Genomic DNA, 19,821 nt, shown 5'->3' with positions numbered 1-19,821 from the left:
AATGTTTGTCTGCAGCTGAAAACATTATTTGCTGATCCAATATTTCAGTATTTCCAATATTTCAGCATGAAAAAGATCAATAAATCAGAACTCCTTGAGCTTTCACAGCCAAACTGGTGACTTTTGCTCTTGAAAGGTAGAAAAGGTTTATTGGCTTTTATCAAACTGGTTTTCAAAAGCAGTTGTGCTTTTGAAAACCTTCTGTTGTAATGGAAAAGTGTTTTTCCAATACAAGCCACGGACATCTATTCACACAAATGTTAGCACATCAGTTCTCTTAATGGGAACATGGTGTTCAGGGTCCAATCTGAAATTACTTCTTCATCCAGTAGAGATAGCTGACAGTGTTTTATTAACTTCACGTTTGAAAAGAAAGCCTCCAAAGACAGTTTGATTGAATTGTTTATTAATATATAACGTACCGATGCAGTTACAGAGCGGTTGTTAATCAGATAAAATCACACTAAAACTCTGTTCAGAGTTCTGAACATGTCAAGAAATAACCTTTGAAAACAGGTAGACATTTAAACAGGTGAAACAGATGCATTAGGAACGTTTTCTTTGTAGGTCAGAGAGGTTTGCTCTTCTTTTATGACGCTTGCTTAAATATCTCCTTCTACTATCCTTCTCTGGTTGTTGTCCTTTTGCTGACTAATGAGCTGTGGATGTGCAAAAGTAGAAAAGCAAACCTCATACTTCACTTTTATGCTCTGTTTTTATTAAGTGAGAATGTTGGGGAACTTTATTTGTGAGTGGTGGTTTGATCTAGTCCATGAACGTAACTCCTAACGTGTCTTGTCAGTCATTTTCTTCCTTGATTTTTCTTGAGGAACTTTAATTAGGAAAAGAAAGTTCTGCAACCACTTTCACATATTATGCCAACATTTAATATGCGTGTGTAGAACAAACACAAATAAGCTATATATATAGTTCATGATTCAATTCTGTTTATTTGCATATATTTTAGTGTAGTAAGCTGTACACTATGTGTTTTGGATATAGTGGAACTTTATTTATTCTTCAAATTTACAATCTAGCTACCTCATTTCAAAATACTTTTCCTAATCACTTTTCATGGAGGATTGGGGATTGCAGTCTCCTACAAAAATCTGAAAGTTCTGGTTCACAAACGTCTTTTTGAGAAACTCCCTGAGCTTCGGGACGGAGGTCTCTACCACCTCGTTGTTCTCGTCCCCGTTGAGGGCGTAGTGAGCAAAAGACGGGAACTTGTATCGCTCCGTGTAAGGCGTGTTGTGGTCATAGTCCACGCAGCAGTAAGCCGACCACAGGTAGTCGGGGACTGCGATGCGGTTCATGTTTTCTCTGCGGATCATCGTCCCTGACTTGGTGATCCCGGTCACTACGTAGGCCGTCCCGCGGCAGTAGTTGTTAAGCCGTTTGCGGACGATGTGCTCCTGTTTGTTCCAGATCCTGTCGTTGAAGTCGGGCACCATGGGGACGACGTTGGTGAGGGTGTAAGTGGAGGCCTTGTCGTCAGGTTCGTTCTGATGCTCGTCCGGGTTCAGCGTCCCTCGCTCGTAGTGTATGGCGTTGGTGTAGTCGTCCAGAATCGCTTGGGCGTCTTCAAAGTTCATGTGCATGTAACCGCGTGGAAACGGCTGCATCTCGCCCGTGTCAAAAGAAGTGGACAACTGTGCAAAAAAAGTAAGCAAACAAGACAGACAGTAAGCTTAAAATTCATACATGTCAACTGGTATGGTGCTTCTTGATTCAGGGTTTTAGTTTTCCTTACCTGTGGCTCATACATCCAGGGAACATCCACACACTTCTCCCCGTCCGAGCGCTTGAAGGTGTAGGCGGAGTAGATCGGAACGTGATCCTCGGTGCTGTACAGAGTCACGTAGCGCGGCTTCTTGTTGTAAAACTGACAGATGTACTTGACGGAGGGAAGCTCCAGGCCTTTCGGTGGGGTTCCCATGTAGAGGAATTCCCTGCACTCTGGAGACAGCTCTTTCTCCACTCGCCCTCTCACCGCTGAAGATGTGAGGCTGGCGATCAGGAAACCCATCTGTAGCCAAAACGCCATCATCCAAATGTGATCTGAAGTCTCTAATCCAAGTCCACAAGCCGCTGAATGTTCAGTGTTTCAGTCAATAACTGAATGTGTGTCAGTGTGTCCGGTGGTGTTCAATGGAAAAGCTAACGCAGGGTTTCACACCTGTCTTCTGTGTAATCTGGAGACAGTATGCAAAGCAATGCTGTTCTTGCAGTGCTGCAGTTCCACCCACTAGAGTCAAACATTCAACAGCCAGTGGGAAAAGGTTCATGAACAGGTTTATCTCCTACTGGTGGGAAAAGACGATGGAAAGACCCTCAGTCTATCTAGAGATGCAGTAAAGCTTTCTTTTAAAGAAACAAACCTAATCAGCAGCTTGAAATTTTAAGCAATAGGCTGCAGTTATACGCAATCTGCTAACATATAAAATAATAGGATGTTTTGGGAGAAAACATGGGTAGAAAATAATTGTCAAATTGCTAAAATCCTAGCCCACCTTAACTCACCAAAGAATAGAGAAGTAGGATATAATCTTCCATTTTAATGCACAGAAGTGTCCTAATGTCAGTTGTATGTTGCATCAGCTAAACAGAAATTAACAGTAATGTTGCATCTAAAGCATTGGAATCAGGCAGTAATTATATCATAGGACCTGGTGAATTCTGTGTGAAAAGTGGAAAAACAATTGTTACTTTAAGCTTTGTTAAACTGCAGGGAATGACAATAAAAGTTGCAGAATCCATCATTTTAACATTGATTTTATTGTTTATTCTTTTCCAACTTGTTTGTTTTGTAAAGGGTAATTACATACAAAACTCAAGACATCAACAGGCAGTACTTTATACAGACACAATCTAAATATAGCCTCTAAAGTTGGGAGATAATTTATTTTTTAAACAGTCTTCTTTTTCAAACATTGATAAAAACATCATTTTAATCAAAGTTCGTTCGCCTTATATTTCAACACTGTTCTGGTTCAAGTATATGTGAAACATTCCCAGTTATTCGGGTTGCAGGTCAACCCTCTGCAGGTCTCTTCGCTTCTTTTCCATGGTGTTTTCTGACGCACAGCTCTTGTAGAAAATACTCAGGTCTTTTTCAAAGTCTGTTTGGCTCTTCAGGAAAGTCTCCAGTTTCTTCAGTGGCACCTCCACCACACTGTTGCCCGCCTGTTCATTCAGGGCGTAGCCGCCGTAACTAGGGAACATGAACCTCACCTCATACGGTGAGTTACGGTCAAACTTTGGGCAGCAGTATCCCATCCACACGTGTTTTGGTATTGAAAGACGGTCCCTGTTGTCGCGCTTGACGGTGGCCCCTGAAAAAGTTACTCCAGTCACGATGTAAGATTTACCATGGCAGAAGTTGTTCAGGCGTCGGCGGACCGTGTCCAGGTAAGAACTCCAGGAGGTTTCCAGGAAGTCAGTGACCAGAGGAACGACGTTGGTGAGGGTGTAGGTGGAGGATTTGTCGTCTGGGTCTGCTTGGTGCTGGTCGGGGTTCAGCGTGCCTCGTCTGTACTCTACAGCGTCTATGTAGTCCTCCAAAACGGTCTGGCTCTCCTCGATGAGAGGAGAAACGTCTTCCGTCAGAGGGAGCACCTTCATGTTGCTGCTCTCCGATTCAGACACCAGCTGCAAGTTAGAGAGAGAAAACATCATTAAAACATAACATTTTTCTCAATTTTAATGCGGTTTATTATTTTTGGAGTGCATAAATACTATGCTGCTGTTTCTTAATGCAACATAAACACCATACTTGTCGATTTTCAGTCACAATCAGGGTCTTTTCCCCAACTTTAGAAAGCTCTGATTTAGACAATTTTATCTAAAATAATTTATTACCTCTTATTTTCAAGAATCAGATTCAATTTTGATCAACTAGTTACTGTCATTGGTCAAATAAGTAATCATTCAGGTACAGGAATTGTGTAGGTCAAGGTTACATGTGTCATCATTGCTACTATTTTATTCGTTTGATCTTATGCAATAAAAACTTTGAATAATCTTTACAACAATTTACACCAATAACAAAAACACGATGGTGGGAGTAGTCATTTTTCTGACTTAAGAGATTTCATGAAATTTTTCAAATGAATCCCACATTGTTCTGCTTTCTCTACCTGAGGCTCGTACATCCACGGCGTGTCTGCCCTCCTCTTCCCATCAGACTTCTTAAAAATGTAAGCTGAGTACAGAGGGAGACGCCGGCTGCTGTCGTACAATGTGGCGTAGCGCAGTTTGTCGGCGAACTTCTGGCAGATCTTCTTCTGGCTGCTTGTCCCTTGGATCCCTGCTGGAGGCGTTTGCATGTAGAAAAAATGGCTGCAGTCCCTGAAGCTGTTGGACACGGCAGAGCTCACCACCGAAACAGAGCAGGACAGGATGTAGGCACAAAACAAACGCATCCTCACAGAAACTGAAGCAAACTGGGCTTGGATTGTCTTCCATTAATAAATTCCAGCATGACCGCCGCTCAGTTTAATGCTTTTTCCTGCGTTTAGTGCTGCTCTCAGTCTACAGGAATGTAATGGAAGTTGGATGCAGACAAAGTATGCAAATCACCAGTTTTAGAGCGGCTTTATTGGCTGGTTGGAACTTATCTGGTCCAACAATTACAGTGGAGCCAAGCATCACTGAGCTCACTGTAAGGAGATAAAACTCATCCTTTATGCAACTTTATATTTTAAACTTAGCTTTCACTGTAGAAGTATTTTTTGGTGTTTTTTTGTGATTAACAATTCAGTTCAACCACCTGCCTTCAGAAGTCTCCTCTGAGCAGAAACTGCTAATAAACATTTGCAATTATTGTATTTCTTAATTTTTTTTTTTTTTACAGGGCTGTTTAACTTATTTTTAGGTCCTTCTGATTTTGTTATTTGCATCATGTGACGGCTGTTTTGTTGGCAGCACTTTGGTCTTGTGGGTGTTCATGAATGAATCTGCTGTGCTTTGACAAGAAGTTGAACAAAAACCCGAGCTGATCACACCTTCAGCATGCACTATTTAAAATCTAACCAGGCAGTTTCTGTGTGATTCCTGAGCTCCATAATGTTCTCCCCCCTGGCTTTCTTCCGACAGGCAAACTGAGATCAAACGTCTGCGCTGCTGAATGCTTTCTCTCTGTTCTCGTCCAGTCAGACACTAAAAGACTTCCTCTTCCTCTTTATCAGGCTGAGAAATTGTTTGCTGTGATAAGGAGTTGTGCAAAAGCCTGAGCTGATCACACCTTCAGCATGAACCGATTAAAACCTAACCAGACAGTTCCTGTGTTGTGATGCCTGAGCTCCGTAATGTTCTCCTCATTTGGTTTCTTCTTACAGAGAAACTGATAACAGAGTTCCTCTGCTGAAGATGCTGGTTTGTGTCAAACCAGATACTGAAAAACTTACTGTTTGAGCAAAACACGTGGTGTGTATATAGTTGGCACGTGAGGGAAAGATAAAAAAAACAGAAATAATACCATATTAGGAGAATATTATAATTTCTCTGTCCTCTTTGATGCCCATCAGAGGGACTTTATGTGCAGATATAAACACTTGTCTTCCAGTCGACTCATAACGAAGCTCAGAGTAAAGACAGTCATGTCAGGGTAAGCTACTGAATCAAACAAATTCTGCAAAAACAAATGTTTTTAATTCAATTTTTACAACTCATGTTGTGAACATTTATATATTTTTATACCAGTACTTGGTTGATCTTGCTGTAACTTGATTTATTTTGCTTTTGAAATATTAAATCGTTTTTTTTGTTTGTTTGTTTGTTTCTCAAAAACTACATGTTTGTATTAAGCCAAAGTTACATGTGGGATTATTGTCACTGACTGTAATGTAAATCTTGACAAAAAAGACAGAAAAAACTGATTATGTAATAAAATTAACGTAAATAAGCAATTTAAAATTAATTAGGCCTGACTGGTGAAAGGTGAATCATCACATTTTTTCTATGTGAAAGAAAACCATACAGCTGTAATTGTCTTTCTTCCAGCAACAGTTAAATTCTTTTTTTTTTTTTTTTGCACGTATGATCTTTTTTTGTAGCAAATTGTTCACATATTTTGGCGTCCTTCTGTTTTACCAAAGCAACTTCTTTTAACAAGGTAAATTCTTCTTTGGACATGCAATACGTTTTGATTTTCTGCTTTGCTATGTTAAAATATTGCATTTCAAATTTATTGTCAACCAGCTAAAAAAAAGAAAACAAAGTGTGACCTTCAGGACTTTTGACCTGCTGGATTTGACCCGTGGCTCAAAACATTTGGACATCACTGGCATACCAGAGAGTTCAATGTCAAAAATGTCTAACATTTGGTAAATTTTCACAAAAACAAAATGTACACATTTTTTTGCCGATGAAAAATGACCAAAATGAGCACCAAAAGTGGCATAAGATTCAACTAAAAATAAATAAAAAACAATAATAATGATGCAATACTGAATCCTATCTTTGAATCAACTTGATAAATCTGCATAATTTTCGCATTAGTTCTAATATTTAATCTAATCTCTGCTTCGTTTATCTCCAGCCTCTCAGTCTCAGCTGTTTCCCTCCTGCCTCCCACTCAGCTGATCTCCCCAGTCCAAGCTGACCAGTGCAAAGCTGCACAAACAGCCCCTGTGACCATGCTAGCAGGACATGACTTCGATGTGGTCTCCCTGCAGAGAAAGATGGCGTATGTCATCGACGTGAACACCTGGCAGAGGCCAAACAGCTCCTGCACTCTGTGCAAAATCACCCTCATGAGGGGGAGTCTGCAGAGGCTGCCAGCAGCTGTGGAAAACTGGAGTTGTCACGTTATCTGCAAGCCTCCATGAATCCAGCAGCGCCTTCATCCTGGAAGACCTTACTGATGTGGCGCCCAGCTGGAAGCAGGGCTCAGACCTGAACGACACCAGGCTGAGAACGGGAGGGACGCAGCCTGAAGCTGCCATCAGAGGTCAGTCCAACCAGGATACGTTCAGCTTTATTAAGCAAGAACTGCGGCGATCCTGGTGAGAAACAAAAACTCAGTAAATATGATACGCTTTAGAACTGAGTAGTAACTGAAATGTCTTATCCAACTTTGACACTATATATATTGTTACCTTGGTTGGTGAAAAATAAAGACAAACTAGATTAAATCAATTGTGTAACTTACTCAACTGGTGATCTTACCTGAATTACATTTCCTTTGAGTTTTAAATCTGTTTTTCATCCAATTAATTGTTTCCGGTCTACATCTGTTTGATATTTTCTGTTGGAAACCCTTTTGACCTAAAGATACTCCAAACAACAACAGGCTAAAGTTTTTTAAATGACTCATTCAAAACATTGTTGCATGGCTTGTTCAGTGTCCAACTGCAAAAAAAAAAATCACTAGTTTTGGGTGTTGAGTTTTGTCAGGGACCCGAGGCGGGTTGGAACCAAAGTAAACTGCTGTGAAAAACAAGCAGCAGATTTGAAAATTGTTTGAAATTTCTTTTAATGTAAGTTTAAAGTATATATAAATGCCTTTTCAACTTTAAGTTGTACTGCAACAGGGTTAAACTTAATATTAAGGGTAAAAATAATCCAAAACTAAATGTTCTATCTTGAGTTATTTTTTTTTATTCTAAGAAAGTTTTGCACAATAAATCTTAAATTTACATGCTTTAAGAAAAATTTAAAATTTATTCACAGTGTAAAACTAGCCAATATCTTAACATAACATACATTGTACATAATAGCACATTTAATGATTTATCTAATAAACTGTTTTCTTTCCACTTCAGTTTCAATGTGAGAAAAAACCCTCCACTCAACCCAAAGTCTGTCTGGTCCGTTATGAGCCTAACAACACAGTTCAACTGTGAGCTGAGCTACATGAGGTTTCTGGCTTCATCTGCACTACATGCACAAAGTTGTTCTGGGAGGCAAAGTGGCAAGCATCACTTCTGTGCAAACCTACAAAGCAACATTAGAGGGTTTTACTGAAATGGAGGAGAGAAACTGTCTGAATGTCGAGGCGGCTGCAGCAGTAGCTGTCAACAGCTACTTTTTCTGGAAAACCAGACGTCCCAGACCTCAGTCGTCTCCAACGACGACAGCCCACAGTGGAACGACGAGGAGTTCCAGTCGGGAACAGTGGAGCTGCTGCAGCGGTTTGGTACGAAGACGATCACTGGTCGGACCGACAGAATGACCTCCTGGGGTCCTGCGGCACCACAGTCCAGGCGGGGTCCATGTGCGAGATGAATCATGGCAACTTTTACTTTGCAGCTGAGTGCGCCCCAGGGTCGAGAGGAACACCATGTTCCAAGCACAGTCGCTTGTAAGGAATGAATGGAAGTGATTCTTCATGAATCAGAGAGGAAGGGAGATCCAGTCAACAAGTCAATTAAAATACGGCACAAAGACGTAAAAGTGTTTTTAACTGGAAATAAAACTCTGTGTCTAAAGGGGTAGTTGAACATTTTAGACGTGTGTTTATGCTAGAAGGTTAAACCTTGGTGACCTTATTTAGCAGTAGTCAAGATTAGCTGGGCAAAGAGGATAAAAATAATGTAATATTTTAAAGCGATGTTAAAAACCTCATGGCGGTTGAGGCAAACTCTATTTCAGGTCGTCAGCCAGTTTGTACTGAGTGGTCACCCAGAAGTCAATAGTAGTTTGCACAGAAAAAGGAGATTAGTAGCCATGTGCCACCAGTGATCTTAACATGTGAGAGATGTACTACAAAGCAAGAACATCAAAGTGTTTCTGATCAGAGTTACAGCCTAGATGAAGAGTAAAACTGTGCAGAAATCAGTAAATTATAACTTTTACCATTTTATTGAGATATTTAATTTTCATGTAGACATTTCCAGCAGATGGGAGAAACAACATGCGAGACCAAAATGGCTGAATGACTTTAGACCCAAACTGATCTGTTGAAACATTTATGACATTTTGTTTCTCTTTTTCTCTTTGCATTGACCACGAAAATGAGTATCATGTTGTAAGCGATTTAAACAACATAGGGCTGAAAGAAGTTTAGCGAGAAACCTCTTCAAGATTAAAATGTTTCAATTTAGCACGCAATGTTTTAAGGAATGAATGACATGATTAGCTATTTTTTTCTTTATAAAGTTCACCTTTTAAGTTGTTATGCATGCATCAACCTGTTATTCTGTTCAGCTTCATTTAAATAAATTGCTCTAATAAAACTGTCAGAGGAGTTTTGTGAGTTTGTCTCGGTAAACAGTTTTAAGATTGTTCCTGTATCTCTGATTCATACTCAATCATAGACAAACATGTTCTGTACCATTTTAAACCATTTCTGGATGTATTTTTTCTTGTATTTAGGTAAATTTAGAATGGAATAGACGTAACCTCAAGTTGAAGCATGTAGATTTACACATTATTAAAAATATTAAAAACTGAAGAAAAAAAAATTCAGTAAAGATGAATTTACAATACAAGAAAAATAATGGGGAGTTATCCAAAGAAATTACAAAATGTCCATGTGTCGACCTGAATTTTTTTATTTATTTTTTGCAAACAACAGGGATCCGCAAATGCACATTTCTGAAGAAGGCCTCACGACAGTAGACTTGCATACTTATCACCTCAAGTGGGGTCCCGACCACAACTTTGGGAATTACTTGAGTAATTCATTGGGATGCACCTGTATGTCGATGGTTTACGATCTATTTATGTTCCTCTTAAATGTTTAATGGCGCCCTCTAGTGTTCAGTCTACACACATGCAGTCACTCTAACTTACAATAGTACTAATAGCCAAAATATTCCTACAAGTATCCCTGTAAGTAATTATTATGACATGATAATTTAGCCTTTTCTTTAAGGGAACATCTTTGTTTTCCTCTCGTGCTGAAACACATTTCTACCTCGCGAACCGGACGTTCATCGCCTCGTTTTCATGTGCAACCCGCATAAACTGGACTCTCTGCAAGCTTTTCTGGCTAATTAATCAAATCCCGTTAGAAAATAAAAAAAAAGAAAGCCGTTTAGAGACGTCCACACCAGTTAGTGGCCAGGCTGGTAAACAGGGGTGTGTTTGCGCTGCGCCGACATTGGCTCTCCGCTTGTCAATGTGCAGTCACGTGGTGTCACACGGACGGCCATGTTTTCTGAAACACAAACAACAAGAGAAAAGCAGCAGCAGCAGCAGCAGCAGCGACTCGGAGCCAGCAGACACACACACTGAGCGACCGTTGGAGGAGAGGGAAAGGAAAAAACCCAACAACAGATTAATAAAATAAAAACACGGAGCACGATTTTTTTTTTCTCAGAGTACTATTCTATCGAATGAATACGTTTACAGTGTTTAAAAAGACCAATGCATACGATATATTGGCTATAGAAGCGCCGTGCAGAGCAGCAGTCTGAAGGTAAGCAGCCGCTTGTTCGTTCCTCTTTGCAGCTAACAGGAGCTAACCCCCCCCTCTCTGCTCGGTGCCTCTGCCATGAGGCCTGCATTTTCACTACGCCGTTTTTACAGCTTTAAACTTGTAGCATTGCTTATTTTTTGGTTCGCAATGCATTACTGCAAAAAATTAACAGCGACGTGCCAGCGGAAGGTGGTGTTTCGGCAGCTCGGCGGAGCAGGCCTGGGAGTCAGATTCCCAACAGTCCGCCCCCTCCGCCATCATATCTGGTGTCATTTGAACCGACACGCCAAGGCCTTTACGATCCACCGCATACCTTAGCTAGTTTAGGTAGCCAGTTGAATCTTGTGTGCAGCCGAAATTGGATATTTTCTGACATTTATTGCTCGAAACCATTAATTTTACTGTCGCTGTGTTTGAATCCACCGTAATTGGCTTACTATAGGTTGAATGTAAACGTTAACTTAGCTCGGTAGCTAATGTCAACATGAGTTATTTCAACGCTAGCCGTCGTTGGGACGCGTTTTATGGCACTGTTTTGTTTTTAAGCCGTCTTCATTGAGTCATATTTGTTACTAAGATTTATACAGTCAGTTATCAGAGTATATAGTGGACATTCAAATCATATTCTACCAGTAACGCCTCTGGCTCAGTGACCTTGCTTTAGCTTTATTATTAAAAAAAAACTTTTATCGCTGTAGATACGAGCTAACCTCACTGTAGTCACAAATATAATTGTTTTATACTTTTTTTTGCTTAGTTTTATATAGTAATAAAAGAAGTGACATTGTTTAAAAATAGTGTTGCTTGGGCTTCATGTGATAATGAAGTTATTCAACATTTAAATAAACGGTACCACTTAAAAGAGCAATGATGCCTGCTTCATTTAAATGGCACAAAAACAAAGTTATGCAGGATTTAGCACACTTTTTTATATCAATGCAAACTGTTCAATTTGTGAACAATTTTTGGAACTGTTTTTGATTGGCAGTGGCTTTTTTGTACATAAAATTAAGTTTTGTGAGTTTCTAATTGAAAACACAACAAGAATGTCCCTCGGGTCAGAGATCTCCAATGCCCCGTTTCCAAGCGGTGAGGTTCACCATGTTATTTTATCATCCAGTGTATTCAGGAGAGACCGCCAGATGGACTGTCAATGGGCAGGTGGGATTAAACCCACCTAATGTTGTGTCATGCTAGTGTGACAACAAATGTGATGCTCTTGTGTGTGTCGCAGGCAGTGGACTGTAGTGTGGCACCAGTATCTCCAGCCTAACCCTACCATTGTCCTATGAAGGAATGGTGCGGTATGGCTCAGTTATGTGGGCCATATTTATAGCGAAAACTGAAAAAATAGTGTTTTGAATTGCACTGACCCATATTGTTCCGCCTGGTGGAAACTGCTACACATGTTAAACGCTGTGAGAGTTGGTGGTATATAGCATAAATATACATTATGAGCAAAATTCCAAGTGTTTACTATATTAAGTTTTCTTGCATTTTCCTAAATTCTCCTGTTTTGTTTCGTAATGTTTTGCTCTGCTGCTTTTTATTGGCTGCTGCAGTATTTTCAAGGAAACTCTGAATGAAAAGACCTGTCTGTGATTTACTGATGGTGTTGTTCATTCACACAAACTTTGTCAAGTTGCAGTGCAGTCACAAGCGCATGCTGGAACACGTTTTGAGCTATCGTATGTGAAACGTAAACGCACTCGCCACACATTATTCTTTGTTCACAAAGATAGATACACAAACCTCTGAAAGTGTCTGTAACTCGGGTTTGTAGTTGTGCTTTTAGAGGTTTGCGTTGATCGCCGGTGAGCCGAGCAAGCGGTGAGACTATGGAACTGCTCTTAACCCATCTTTGCTGTCCCCATTACTGGTGCATCATAAACCTATTTAAAGTAAATAAATAATGCTTAACCTTGCAGGGGGGACAGGTGAAGCCTGGCGAGCTGCTGTGTTTATAATACTCTGGAGGGGAAACCCTGGTAGTTAGCACTGCAACAACAAGCAAATCCCACCGGTTTTTCAACCTGCAACTTGGACCCAGCATAAATCCCACCCCTTACCTCTGAGTTTTGAGTCAACTATTACACACAGTTTCAAATTTCCATACATTTAGTGAAAGGTGATTTTGTGCTTTTACGTTTCTTTTGTTTAGCGTCTGACTTCCTCGGGTCCGGAACGTTTTGTTCCAATGTTGACGAGTTACTTTTTCTGCAGCTTATCTTTATTGTGCTGTTATGGAATTCGGTTATGTCTTAAAGTTGCTCAACTATATTTAAAATTTGAAGAGTGGTGATGATAGTCCATCATATTTGTATTGAGCCAACTAGTACAACTGGGGATTTAAATGCTACGGTCAAAGGTGAGGTTTTACCATTTTTATGATCATTTTTGTCCCAAATTCATCCAAAAATACCTACTAGCAGTGGAGAGCAACAACATTAACAAAAAACAGTTGATAGTTTCATACATTCTTTTTAAATATATAATGGGGACAAATGAAAGCAGAGATTGTTTGAATTGGAAAGGAGTAAACTGATCCAGAGCTAAGAGGCTTTTTAATCAGACACTTGGGAATAAAGTTATGTGATTCTTTCAGCCAGCTAAGATATCCTTATATTGATACAGTTCAGGCTGTTGAATTGCAAAAGAAATATAAAAAAAAAAATCATTGCCAACCTTACATCATTTCTGAATCTTTTCTTTCGGATCAGGTCAACAATGCGACTGAAGTCAGGTAGTCTAAAATCCAGCACAATGTGGTCAGGGAAATGGAATTATTTGGAATGAGACGTAAGTAAAACATCGAGGGAATTCTCCACAAAATCAATGTCTGGTGGTTTTACCTTCCGAGGTTCATATTGGCTTCCAAACATGCTGCCAGATTTTAGAAGTCGCTTTCTTCTAGCAGTGGGACAGGAAGAAGTCTGGATTTTTCAATAAAACAATGATTTTTATCCACGACGACGCTCCGTCACACACATCAAAGTAATATTTCACTTTAAAAATGGGAAACTTAAAACATGTCCCTCTTCCATGCCTGATCTGAACTCAAGTGAAAACTTGTGGGCAGTTTTTTTTTTTTTTTTTTTTTTTAGATGGGGAAAGTGTGTTTTTAATTTAGTTGCGCAATACTTTTTCACATTAATAGTTGCTCAATAATTGTGCATATTTTCCTTAGACACACAGCCTCACTTTTACTTTCCAAAACTTTCATGCCTGAGGTTTACTAATATGTTGGATTAACCGAGAGCACTGTAGTTGGAGATTAATAACAATAATTCTCAAAAGTAAGACTTGTCTAATAATTGTGCACACAGTGAGTGATGGATATGCACAGATTAGAATTATACCAGTTAATGGCCTATTTCATGTCTTTGTGGTCTGAGCCGCCGATTTAGGTTTGGACTGATTTCCATCTTCATTTTAAGGTTTATATCGCATGCAAACCCACATGTTTTAGACTTTGAGATGTAGTAAACATTCACTAGAAAATAAAACAAACTGCACTGCAGCTTTGAATCACAAGATTCCCTAATTTGTGCCAAATCAAATGTGAGAATCTGATATTTGTCGTCTGTATTTGACCTGCTGATGATCAGTCAGTTGCCCTGCGACAGACTGGCGACCTGTCCAGGGTGACCCCGCCTCTCGCCCGGAACGTTAGCTGGAGATGGGCACCAGCAACCCTCCTGACCCCACTGAGGGACAAGGGTGTAAAGAAAATGGATGGATGGATGATCAGTCAGAGCAGATCAAGGGAATATTGATCTGTTTTGATCACTGACAGTTTTATTGATGTATTAAAGTACCTGCTTGGTTCGCTTCTCAAGGGAAAAAAGTGCATTTTGCTGCCCAGTGGTTTGATTTTGAAGGTTGGTTTTCACCGTCTTTAAGCTCCAGCCTGTTTTTAATGAAGCCGTACATCTTGCCCATTGGTGACTTTACTAGTCACAGTAGAAACATGCATTTTCTCTGGCACTTATTGATCCAGTCTTTGTTTATAGTTATTGCTTTAGGCAAAACTTTTATTTACTCTCTGGAAACTTCTACTTGTACTTTTCTTGGGTGTATGTGGCACAAACACACTCATCCCATAATTTCCCCTTTCAGCCACTTTCCAAGTTAATGTTTTTTTGAGTTCAGACATCTGCTGAAATGTAATCTGAGGCCGTCCGTATCAACATTTTCCACCAAACACAGACTCAGATGTGTTTAGGTTCACCAAATTAGTTCTTTATGACTTACAAGGTTTGCTTAACCCACTTCTGCAATCATATTTTTCTGAACTTCCTGAAATAAGTGTTAGCCAACTATTCCTACAAGGCGCCTCAACATTGCACAAGACAGAAACAGCAGTAGATGGGGGTGGGGAGAGAAAAGGCACAAAATACTACCAGCATTAGTCACAGCAGCTTTTTACCTGATTCTTCTGTTTTTGCTTTATTTTACATCTCTTCAGAAGGGAAAACTTTAAATGTTTCTGGCTTTATGTAAGTTGACGCCACGTTATTGTTTAGGTGTGAGCAGCGTTAATAGTTTTAAAACATTTTTTATTGATTATTGATGGAATGATGGTGCTGTTTTCTCAGGGTTGCAGAAGGTCAGCTTTTAGTTATTAACCCAGATACCACATGTGGGTTGTTAATATATTTTTTCAGTGTTGCTTAAATATGGGTTGCTGTGCACTACAGTCCAAACCCCAAACTGCTGTCACAAGGTGGGTATTTTGTATCTAAAACACTAGAGTTTGGATTTAAAGATGGCGATCCACCAATCAGGGGTGAAGAAGCTGCTTCTGTTTCCTTCATGAGCTGAACTGTTGAGCAGCAGGTTAAATTTTCAGTGAAAAAAACACCATGAAATGAATCAAAACTGATGCAAAGCCTCGGTATTCTCACTTTGTGTTTGATGCATAAATGGGGAAAATCTTGGAATCTCTTATCTATTTGGTACAAAACCACCATCTCTATCAAGAAACGTGTTACCCAATTTATTACATTTTATTGTTATAGTTGTATGTTGGTTATGTTTTATTGAATCAACAATGTTTTTTAAACCAATGAGTTGAGATGTCGCAGCTTTTAGAAAAAGTCTGAATCACAAAAAAAACCCAGACCTTAAAGAAAAACTGTAAATTAGAAAAATCTCAATCAGTACTTTTTTTTTCTCCTAAAATTTTCTGACTGTTTTTCTCATTTTGTCTCAACCAACCTCTATTTCATATCACTAAACACCTGCATTCTAATTTAGATCATTTTAAAAGTGTTTAACTCTGACATACAAGTAAGCTTCATATTAGTTTTGTAATCACAGCTTGGCCCTGTCGATACTTGACATATGGATGATTCATAGTTGAAATAACCAAAATTGCGACAGAATGAAATGCAGAAGAGGCAAAATCACAAACTATTCATTAGCTGTTGCAGACCTGGAGAGCTCCTGCTGCATCCTCGCTGCAGAAAGGAGCGTCGGCACAGATCCTTCCTTCACTGCTCCCAACTAACTCTCAAGTGTTCACATTGTTGCTAGTATTTGCAGTCTTTAAGTTTCTGTTGCTGCTTTCTATGCACCAATATGTATATCTTAAAACAAAATCTAAAATTAAGTTTCACAAACTACCTTTGAAGAGTTGCATATTTTTTGAACTTGGTTGTGTAATTTGGTCTTCATTGATCGTCAGATATTATTTTCTGGTATTAAAGGCGGCAGACGCGCCAATTCAAGTGAATCCAAAAAAGTTATTTTTGTTGTTTTTCATAAGTTTAATGTTTTCTCTACTTCCATCGTCTCTTTGTACCACAAGAGTTGCTGACCACTCCTTCAGGAAAAGGCTCACATTTTTCTGAGCTTTGTAAGCAAAGAGAGGTTATCCAGAATCTCTGTTATTGAATTGTAGATCAGATGGCACATTTTTAAAGTGACACCATCAAATAAGGAAGTGTGTTGGTGTGTGTGATGCAGTAAATATACTGTCATCCTGACCACAATCACTGGGTTTTAGTGTTTCAAATTAAAAACAAAACAAAAGGTGTTAATAAAGTTCTACCTACGTTGGAAAGTTGGGCGCTGAAGCGTTAAAAAGCCGCAGCGCTGGCATCGCACCTGGCAACAGAAAATACCCAGACGCGTCCGCGTTTTCTTTCTTACAAGCCAGTAAAATTGGGGTACTAAAAAGTCAACCTGGAGTCCAGCTGAAAGTCCAAATATGTGTTTTGTTTGTTTCTCTGCTAAGTTGCCGCCGTTATCCTGAGCGTAAACTGGATTCGAGATGAAGGAAAGTAGAAGAAACCGAATGGCTTAAACAAGAGGATGTGATGCTCAGACCCAGTGGCCTGACTTATTGAAAATAAGTTGCCTAGATGTTGTTTTTGTTTCCATGACATTTCTCAGGAATTATCCCCCCGGCCAGCTGCCTGGCTTAAGCAGCAGCTGGCTCACGGCGCTACTGAAATAGGCCCTTCTGCATTTCGGGATGGAAAATCTCCCTTTGAACGTGGAAAAACGCAGCGCTGCGACCGAGCGGTTGACAAATGCGGTTTTTAATTTGTTCCATGGAAAAATGCCACGGTGCCTTCCTCTCTGCTCCGCTCGCCGTCGCTGATGGATCGCGCTACGTCGGCGCTTCCGAGCGTCCTGGCCGCGCCAGTAATGATAGCATATCGAGGCCTTTTTGTCTTGGAAGAAAATAAAAATAGCAGTTTTCGTCTCATCTGGTGTAAATACATCCAAGTGTGCGTTTTTATATCCTGGGATTTCTTTTTAAATTTCTCCGATCCCGTCTCTGAATCTCTGCTTTTTTCTTTTTTCTTTCCAGGCGTGCAAAGGGAGGGGGACAGGAAATTAAGGAGCTACCTCGAAGGTCTCCGCCAATCCACATTTCAGCTGGAGCGAGAGGAGAGAAGGCGCAGAGGAGGAGAGAAGGCCGACGAGGAGCGCGAGTCGTGCCTGCTTTTGGCAGCTGTTCCAGCAGCCGCTTGTGTTGTTTTTCGGCTGTTTGTTTTTTTTTTCCTCTCTCTCTCTCTTTTTTTTTTTTTCCTCCACCTTGCATTTCCTTCGTTTTTTTTGATGAACCGGTTCATATTTTTAACTTCAATGTGAGATGCAACTGCTGTAAAAACGAAAGAACGGAAACATTATTATATCTTCAAGAGTTTTATTTTTGTTCCACTGTCGATTTCCAAGGTTCTTTTTGTTTTTTTTATTTTGTTTTTTTATTTTAATTTTTTTAGGTTTTACAACTGTTTTCAGCTGTGAGTAGCAGGAGCTTCCATTCTCCAAACGATCATCAAAAGCCCTTCCTTCCTTAGTTAGGACCTGATAACCTGGTATTCCTCAAGCACCTGAAACTGGCAGCTATTCTCTTGGTCTTTGTGTGTTTGGGGAGTTGTTCTGTGACCACAGCTTAAGCACCACTCAGCCTTCTAGTCACCTAAGCCTAACTAAATCCAGCCAGCTCTAGCCTGGTCCAGCCCAGTCCAGCCTGCTCCGATTATTTGGACAGGGTAAGGAAACTGAAACGACCCATCATTTTCCTGTTTTTATTTGTCCTAGATGCGTTAGAATGTATATTTTTTTCCTCATCAGATACTCAGTTCTGTGTGGACGTGAGGAATATGACTGCTGAGACTCTAAACTTCGGCCCAGAATGGTAACTACTGGTTTTTACACAAACATGCTCCAGTTCTGTTGATAGGCGTCCATGTTCTCGCATCGTTACTGTATGTTTCTCCTCTTTTTCTTTATTTTAAGCTTTTGAAGTGAAATATTTTTGCTCGACACAAACAGAACATTCAGAGAGCGAGTTTACTTCAGGACTTGATTTTTAAAATGTTTTTACTCAATTTATTAACATTTCAAAGCACAACAGCTTAAACATCTTGACTGAAAAGGTTGAGGCAGAAGCAATTAGGTTTATATTCATGATAATTCTACACATGAAAGTGCACTAAACTTCCCCTCATAATCATTTAAACATATAAAAATAGCATTTTGTTATATAAACCACTAAGCCAAAACATTGAAAAAGGAAAAACATTTAAAAACACAAAAGACACAATAACAATTTAGTTATTTACAGAATGTAAAGTAATGTAAAAAGCTTCCTTCATTTTCTTCTTCTTTTGTCTTTCCTGGCTTCATCTTTTTATTCTGCATCCCTCTCTCTGGTCCTCCTTTCCTCATCCTGTGTCCTTTCTTGCATTCTCCTTCCCATCCTCCCTTCTTTCCTCCTTCCACCCTTTCATCATTTCTTTCTTTCCTCCCCTCTTACTACTACTCCTTTCTTGTTTTTTTTCCTGACTCCATATTTACATAATTTTTATCCCTCTTTAATGAGTGAAAAACCCATACTGGTCCCTGAATTAACTTGAAACTAAGAAAAATTTTACTCAAAATGAATCGTTGAAAATCAGACATTGGTTTTGAAACGTAGTTCAACAGAATTATTTTAAACGACAAACTAAAGTGTGTAGAAACCTTTCTCTGCAGCAGTAAACGGGTCAGTTTTTAGTTAAAGTCTTGCATATTTAAGTTAAAACAGAGGTAGGTCTTTGTGCCGCTGCTCTTTCCCCCTCTGGCTGTGTGTGCAGCCGTTCTGAGCGGGTCGGTGGGGGTTTGGGTGGGGGTTATCCCTCCGTCTCTGTCGCTCTGGGACGTCTGTGTGCGTTCCTGACTCTCCGCCAGCCTCGCAGGATATTCCCCTCCTCGCACATCTGCAGCAGCTCTCCTCGTTTTAATCCGGCGTCGGAGCCGGATCAGCGCGCGGCGCTCGCCGCTAACAGCTGCCCGACCCGAATGTTTACAAGGCTTTTTATCGTCTGAGGCTGTGCTGCCTGGCAGCGGGTCGGGCGACATGTCGGTCACTGCGGCTGAACTCAAAGTGAAAACGATCCGCCTGCCAGGATTTAAGGTTTGCCGGAACAACTATTACGCAGAAGATGATGTTTAGATTAAAATGTGTGGGAAGCGTTCCAGTCGTTTCCCTTTCATTAGAGTAAACGCAAGTGGAGAGCCTGAAGTCACCTGGAAGGGTTTGGAACCGCTCCAGGATTCCCATGCAGCCTGGAAAAGTCTGGAATTTAGTTTACTTCCAAACAGAAGAGTAGAGAAAGATATTGGTACCTTCTGGCTTTTCTTTTCCTTTCTTCTTTCCTTCCATCTCCTTCTGTCTTCTTTCCATCCTTTTTTTCTTCTTTCATTTTTATTTTCTCTTCTTTCTTTCCTTCTTCCTTTCACTTCTTTCTTCCTCCTTTGTTCCTTTCTTTAATGTTTTCCCTTTCTAGAATTCCTTTCTTTCATTTCCTTCCTTCCTTCCATCTTGTCTGTCTTCATTCCACCTTTTTGTGTCAGTCCTTCATTTTGTCCTTTCTCCTTGTGCCCTTCGTCCTTCCTTTTCTTCCTCCTCTTGTTGCGTCCTTCCCTCTTTCCTCGTAATAAACCTGAACAGC

At 40.0% G+C, this 19,821-nt stretch overlaps 3 protein-coding genes across 6 annotated transcripts in view; 1 reads left to right on the top strand and 2 right to left on the bottom strand.

The window, feature by feature from the left end:
* Positions 1–217: 217 nt before the first annotated feature.
* On the bottom strand, positions 218–2,635 carry LOC103480627 (endonuclease domain-containing 1 protein-like). Its single transcript, XM_008435651.3, has 2 exons — positions 1,754–2,635; positions 218–1,652 (listed from the first exon to the last, which is right to left on the bottom strand). The coding sequence occupies exons 1-2, from the start codon at positions 2,048–2,050 to the stop codon at positions 1,062–1,064; spliced, it is 888 nt and encodes a 295-aa protein (XP_008433873.2). The 5' UTR covers positions 2,051–2,635; the 3' UTR covers positions 218–1,061.
* A 163-nt stretch (positions 2,636–2,798) lies between these two features.
* On the bottom strand, positions 2,799–8,702 carry LOC103480569 (endonuclease domain-containing 1 protein-like). The gene is made up of 2 exons (XM_008435569.3): positions 4,140–8,702; positions 2,799–3,651 (listed from the first exon to the last, which is right to left on the bottom strand). The coding sequence occupies exons 1-2, from the start codon at positions 4,422–4,424 to the stop codon at positions 3,019–3,021; spliced, it is 918 nt and encodes a 305-aa protein (XP_008433791.3). The 5' UTR covers positions 4,425–8,702; the 3' UTR covers positions 2,799–3,018.
* A 1,386-nt stretch (positions 8,703–10,088) lies between these two features.
* Positions 10,089–19,821, top strand: part of gigyf1a (GRB10 interacting GYF protein 1a) — a 33,109-nt gene continuing 23,376 nt past the window's right edge. For 3 of the 4 annotated variants that reach the window (XM_008435568.3, XM_008435567.3, XM_017310570.2), the window contains exons 1-3: positions 10,089–10,366; positions 17,190–17,877; positions 17,960–18,023. In XM_008435568.3, coding sequence (XP_008433790.1) covers positions 17,989–18,023 — 35 coding nt within the window. In that variant the 5' untranslated portion in view covers positions 10,089–10,366; positions 17,190–17,877; positions 17,960–17,988. The remainder of the gene's footprint in view (positions 10,367–17,189; positions 17,878–17,959; positions 18,024–19,821) is intronic. The other variant, XM_008435566.3, reaches the window with a different exon arrangement.

The sequence above is a fragment of the Poecilia reticulata genome, chromosome 18 (genome assembly GCF_904066995.2).
Source record: "Poecilia reticulata chromosome 18, P_reticulata-male-v2, whole genome shotgun sequence".
NCBI classification, from domain to species: Eukaryota; Metazoa; Chordata; class Actinopteri; order Cyprinodontiformes; family Poeciliidae; genus Poecilia; species Poecilia reticulata.
This window is presented reverse-complemented; position numbering and strand designations above follow the sequence as displayed.

Coding starts and splice junctions, on each gene's coding strand:
- LOC103480627 (XM_008435651.3), bottom strand. CDS start 2,050: ATGATGGCGTTTTGGCTACAGATGGGTTTCCTGATCGCCAGCCTCACA. Junction 1,653..1,753: donor CCTGGATGTATGAGCCACAG/GTAAGGAAAACT, acceptor TTTTTTGCACAG/TTGTCCACTTCTTTTGACAC.
- LOC103480569 (XM_008435569.3), bottom strand. CDS start 4,424: ATGCGTTTGTTTTGTGCCTACATCCTGTCCTGCTCTGTTTCGGTGGTG. Junction 3,652..4,139: donor CGTGGATGTACGAGCCTCAG/GTAGAGAAAGCA, acceptor TCTAACTTGCAG/CTGGTGTCTGAATCGGAGAG.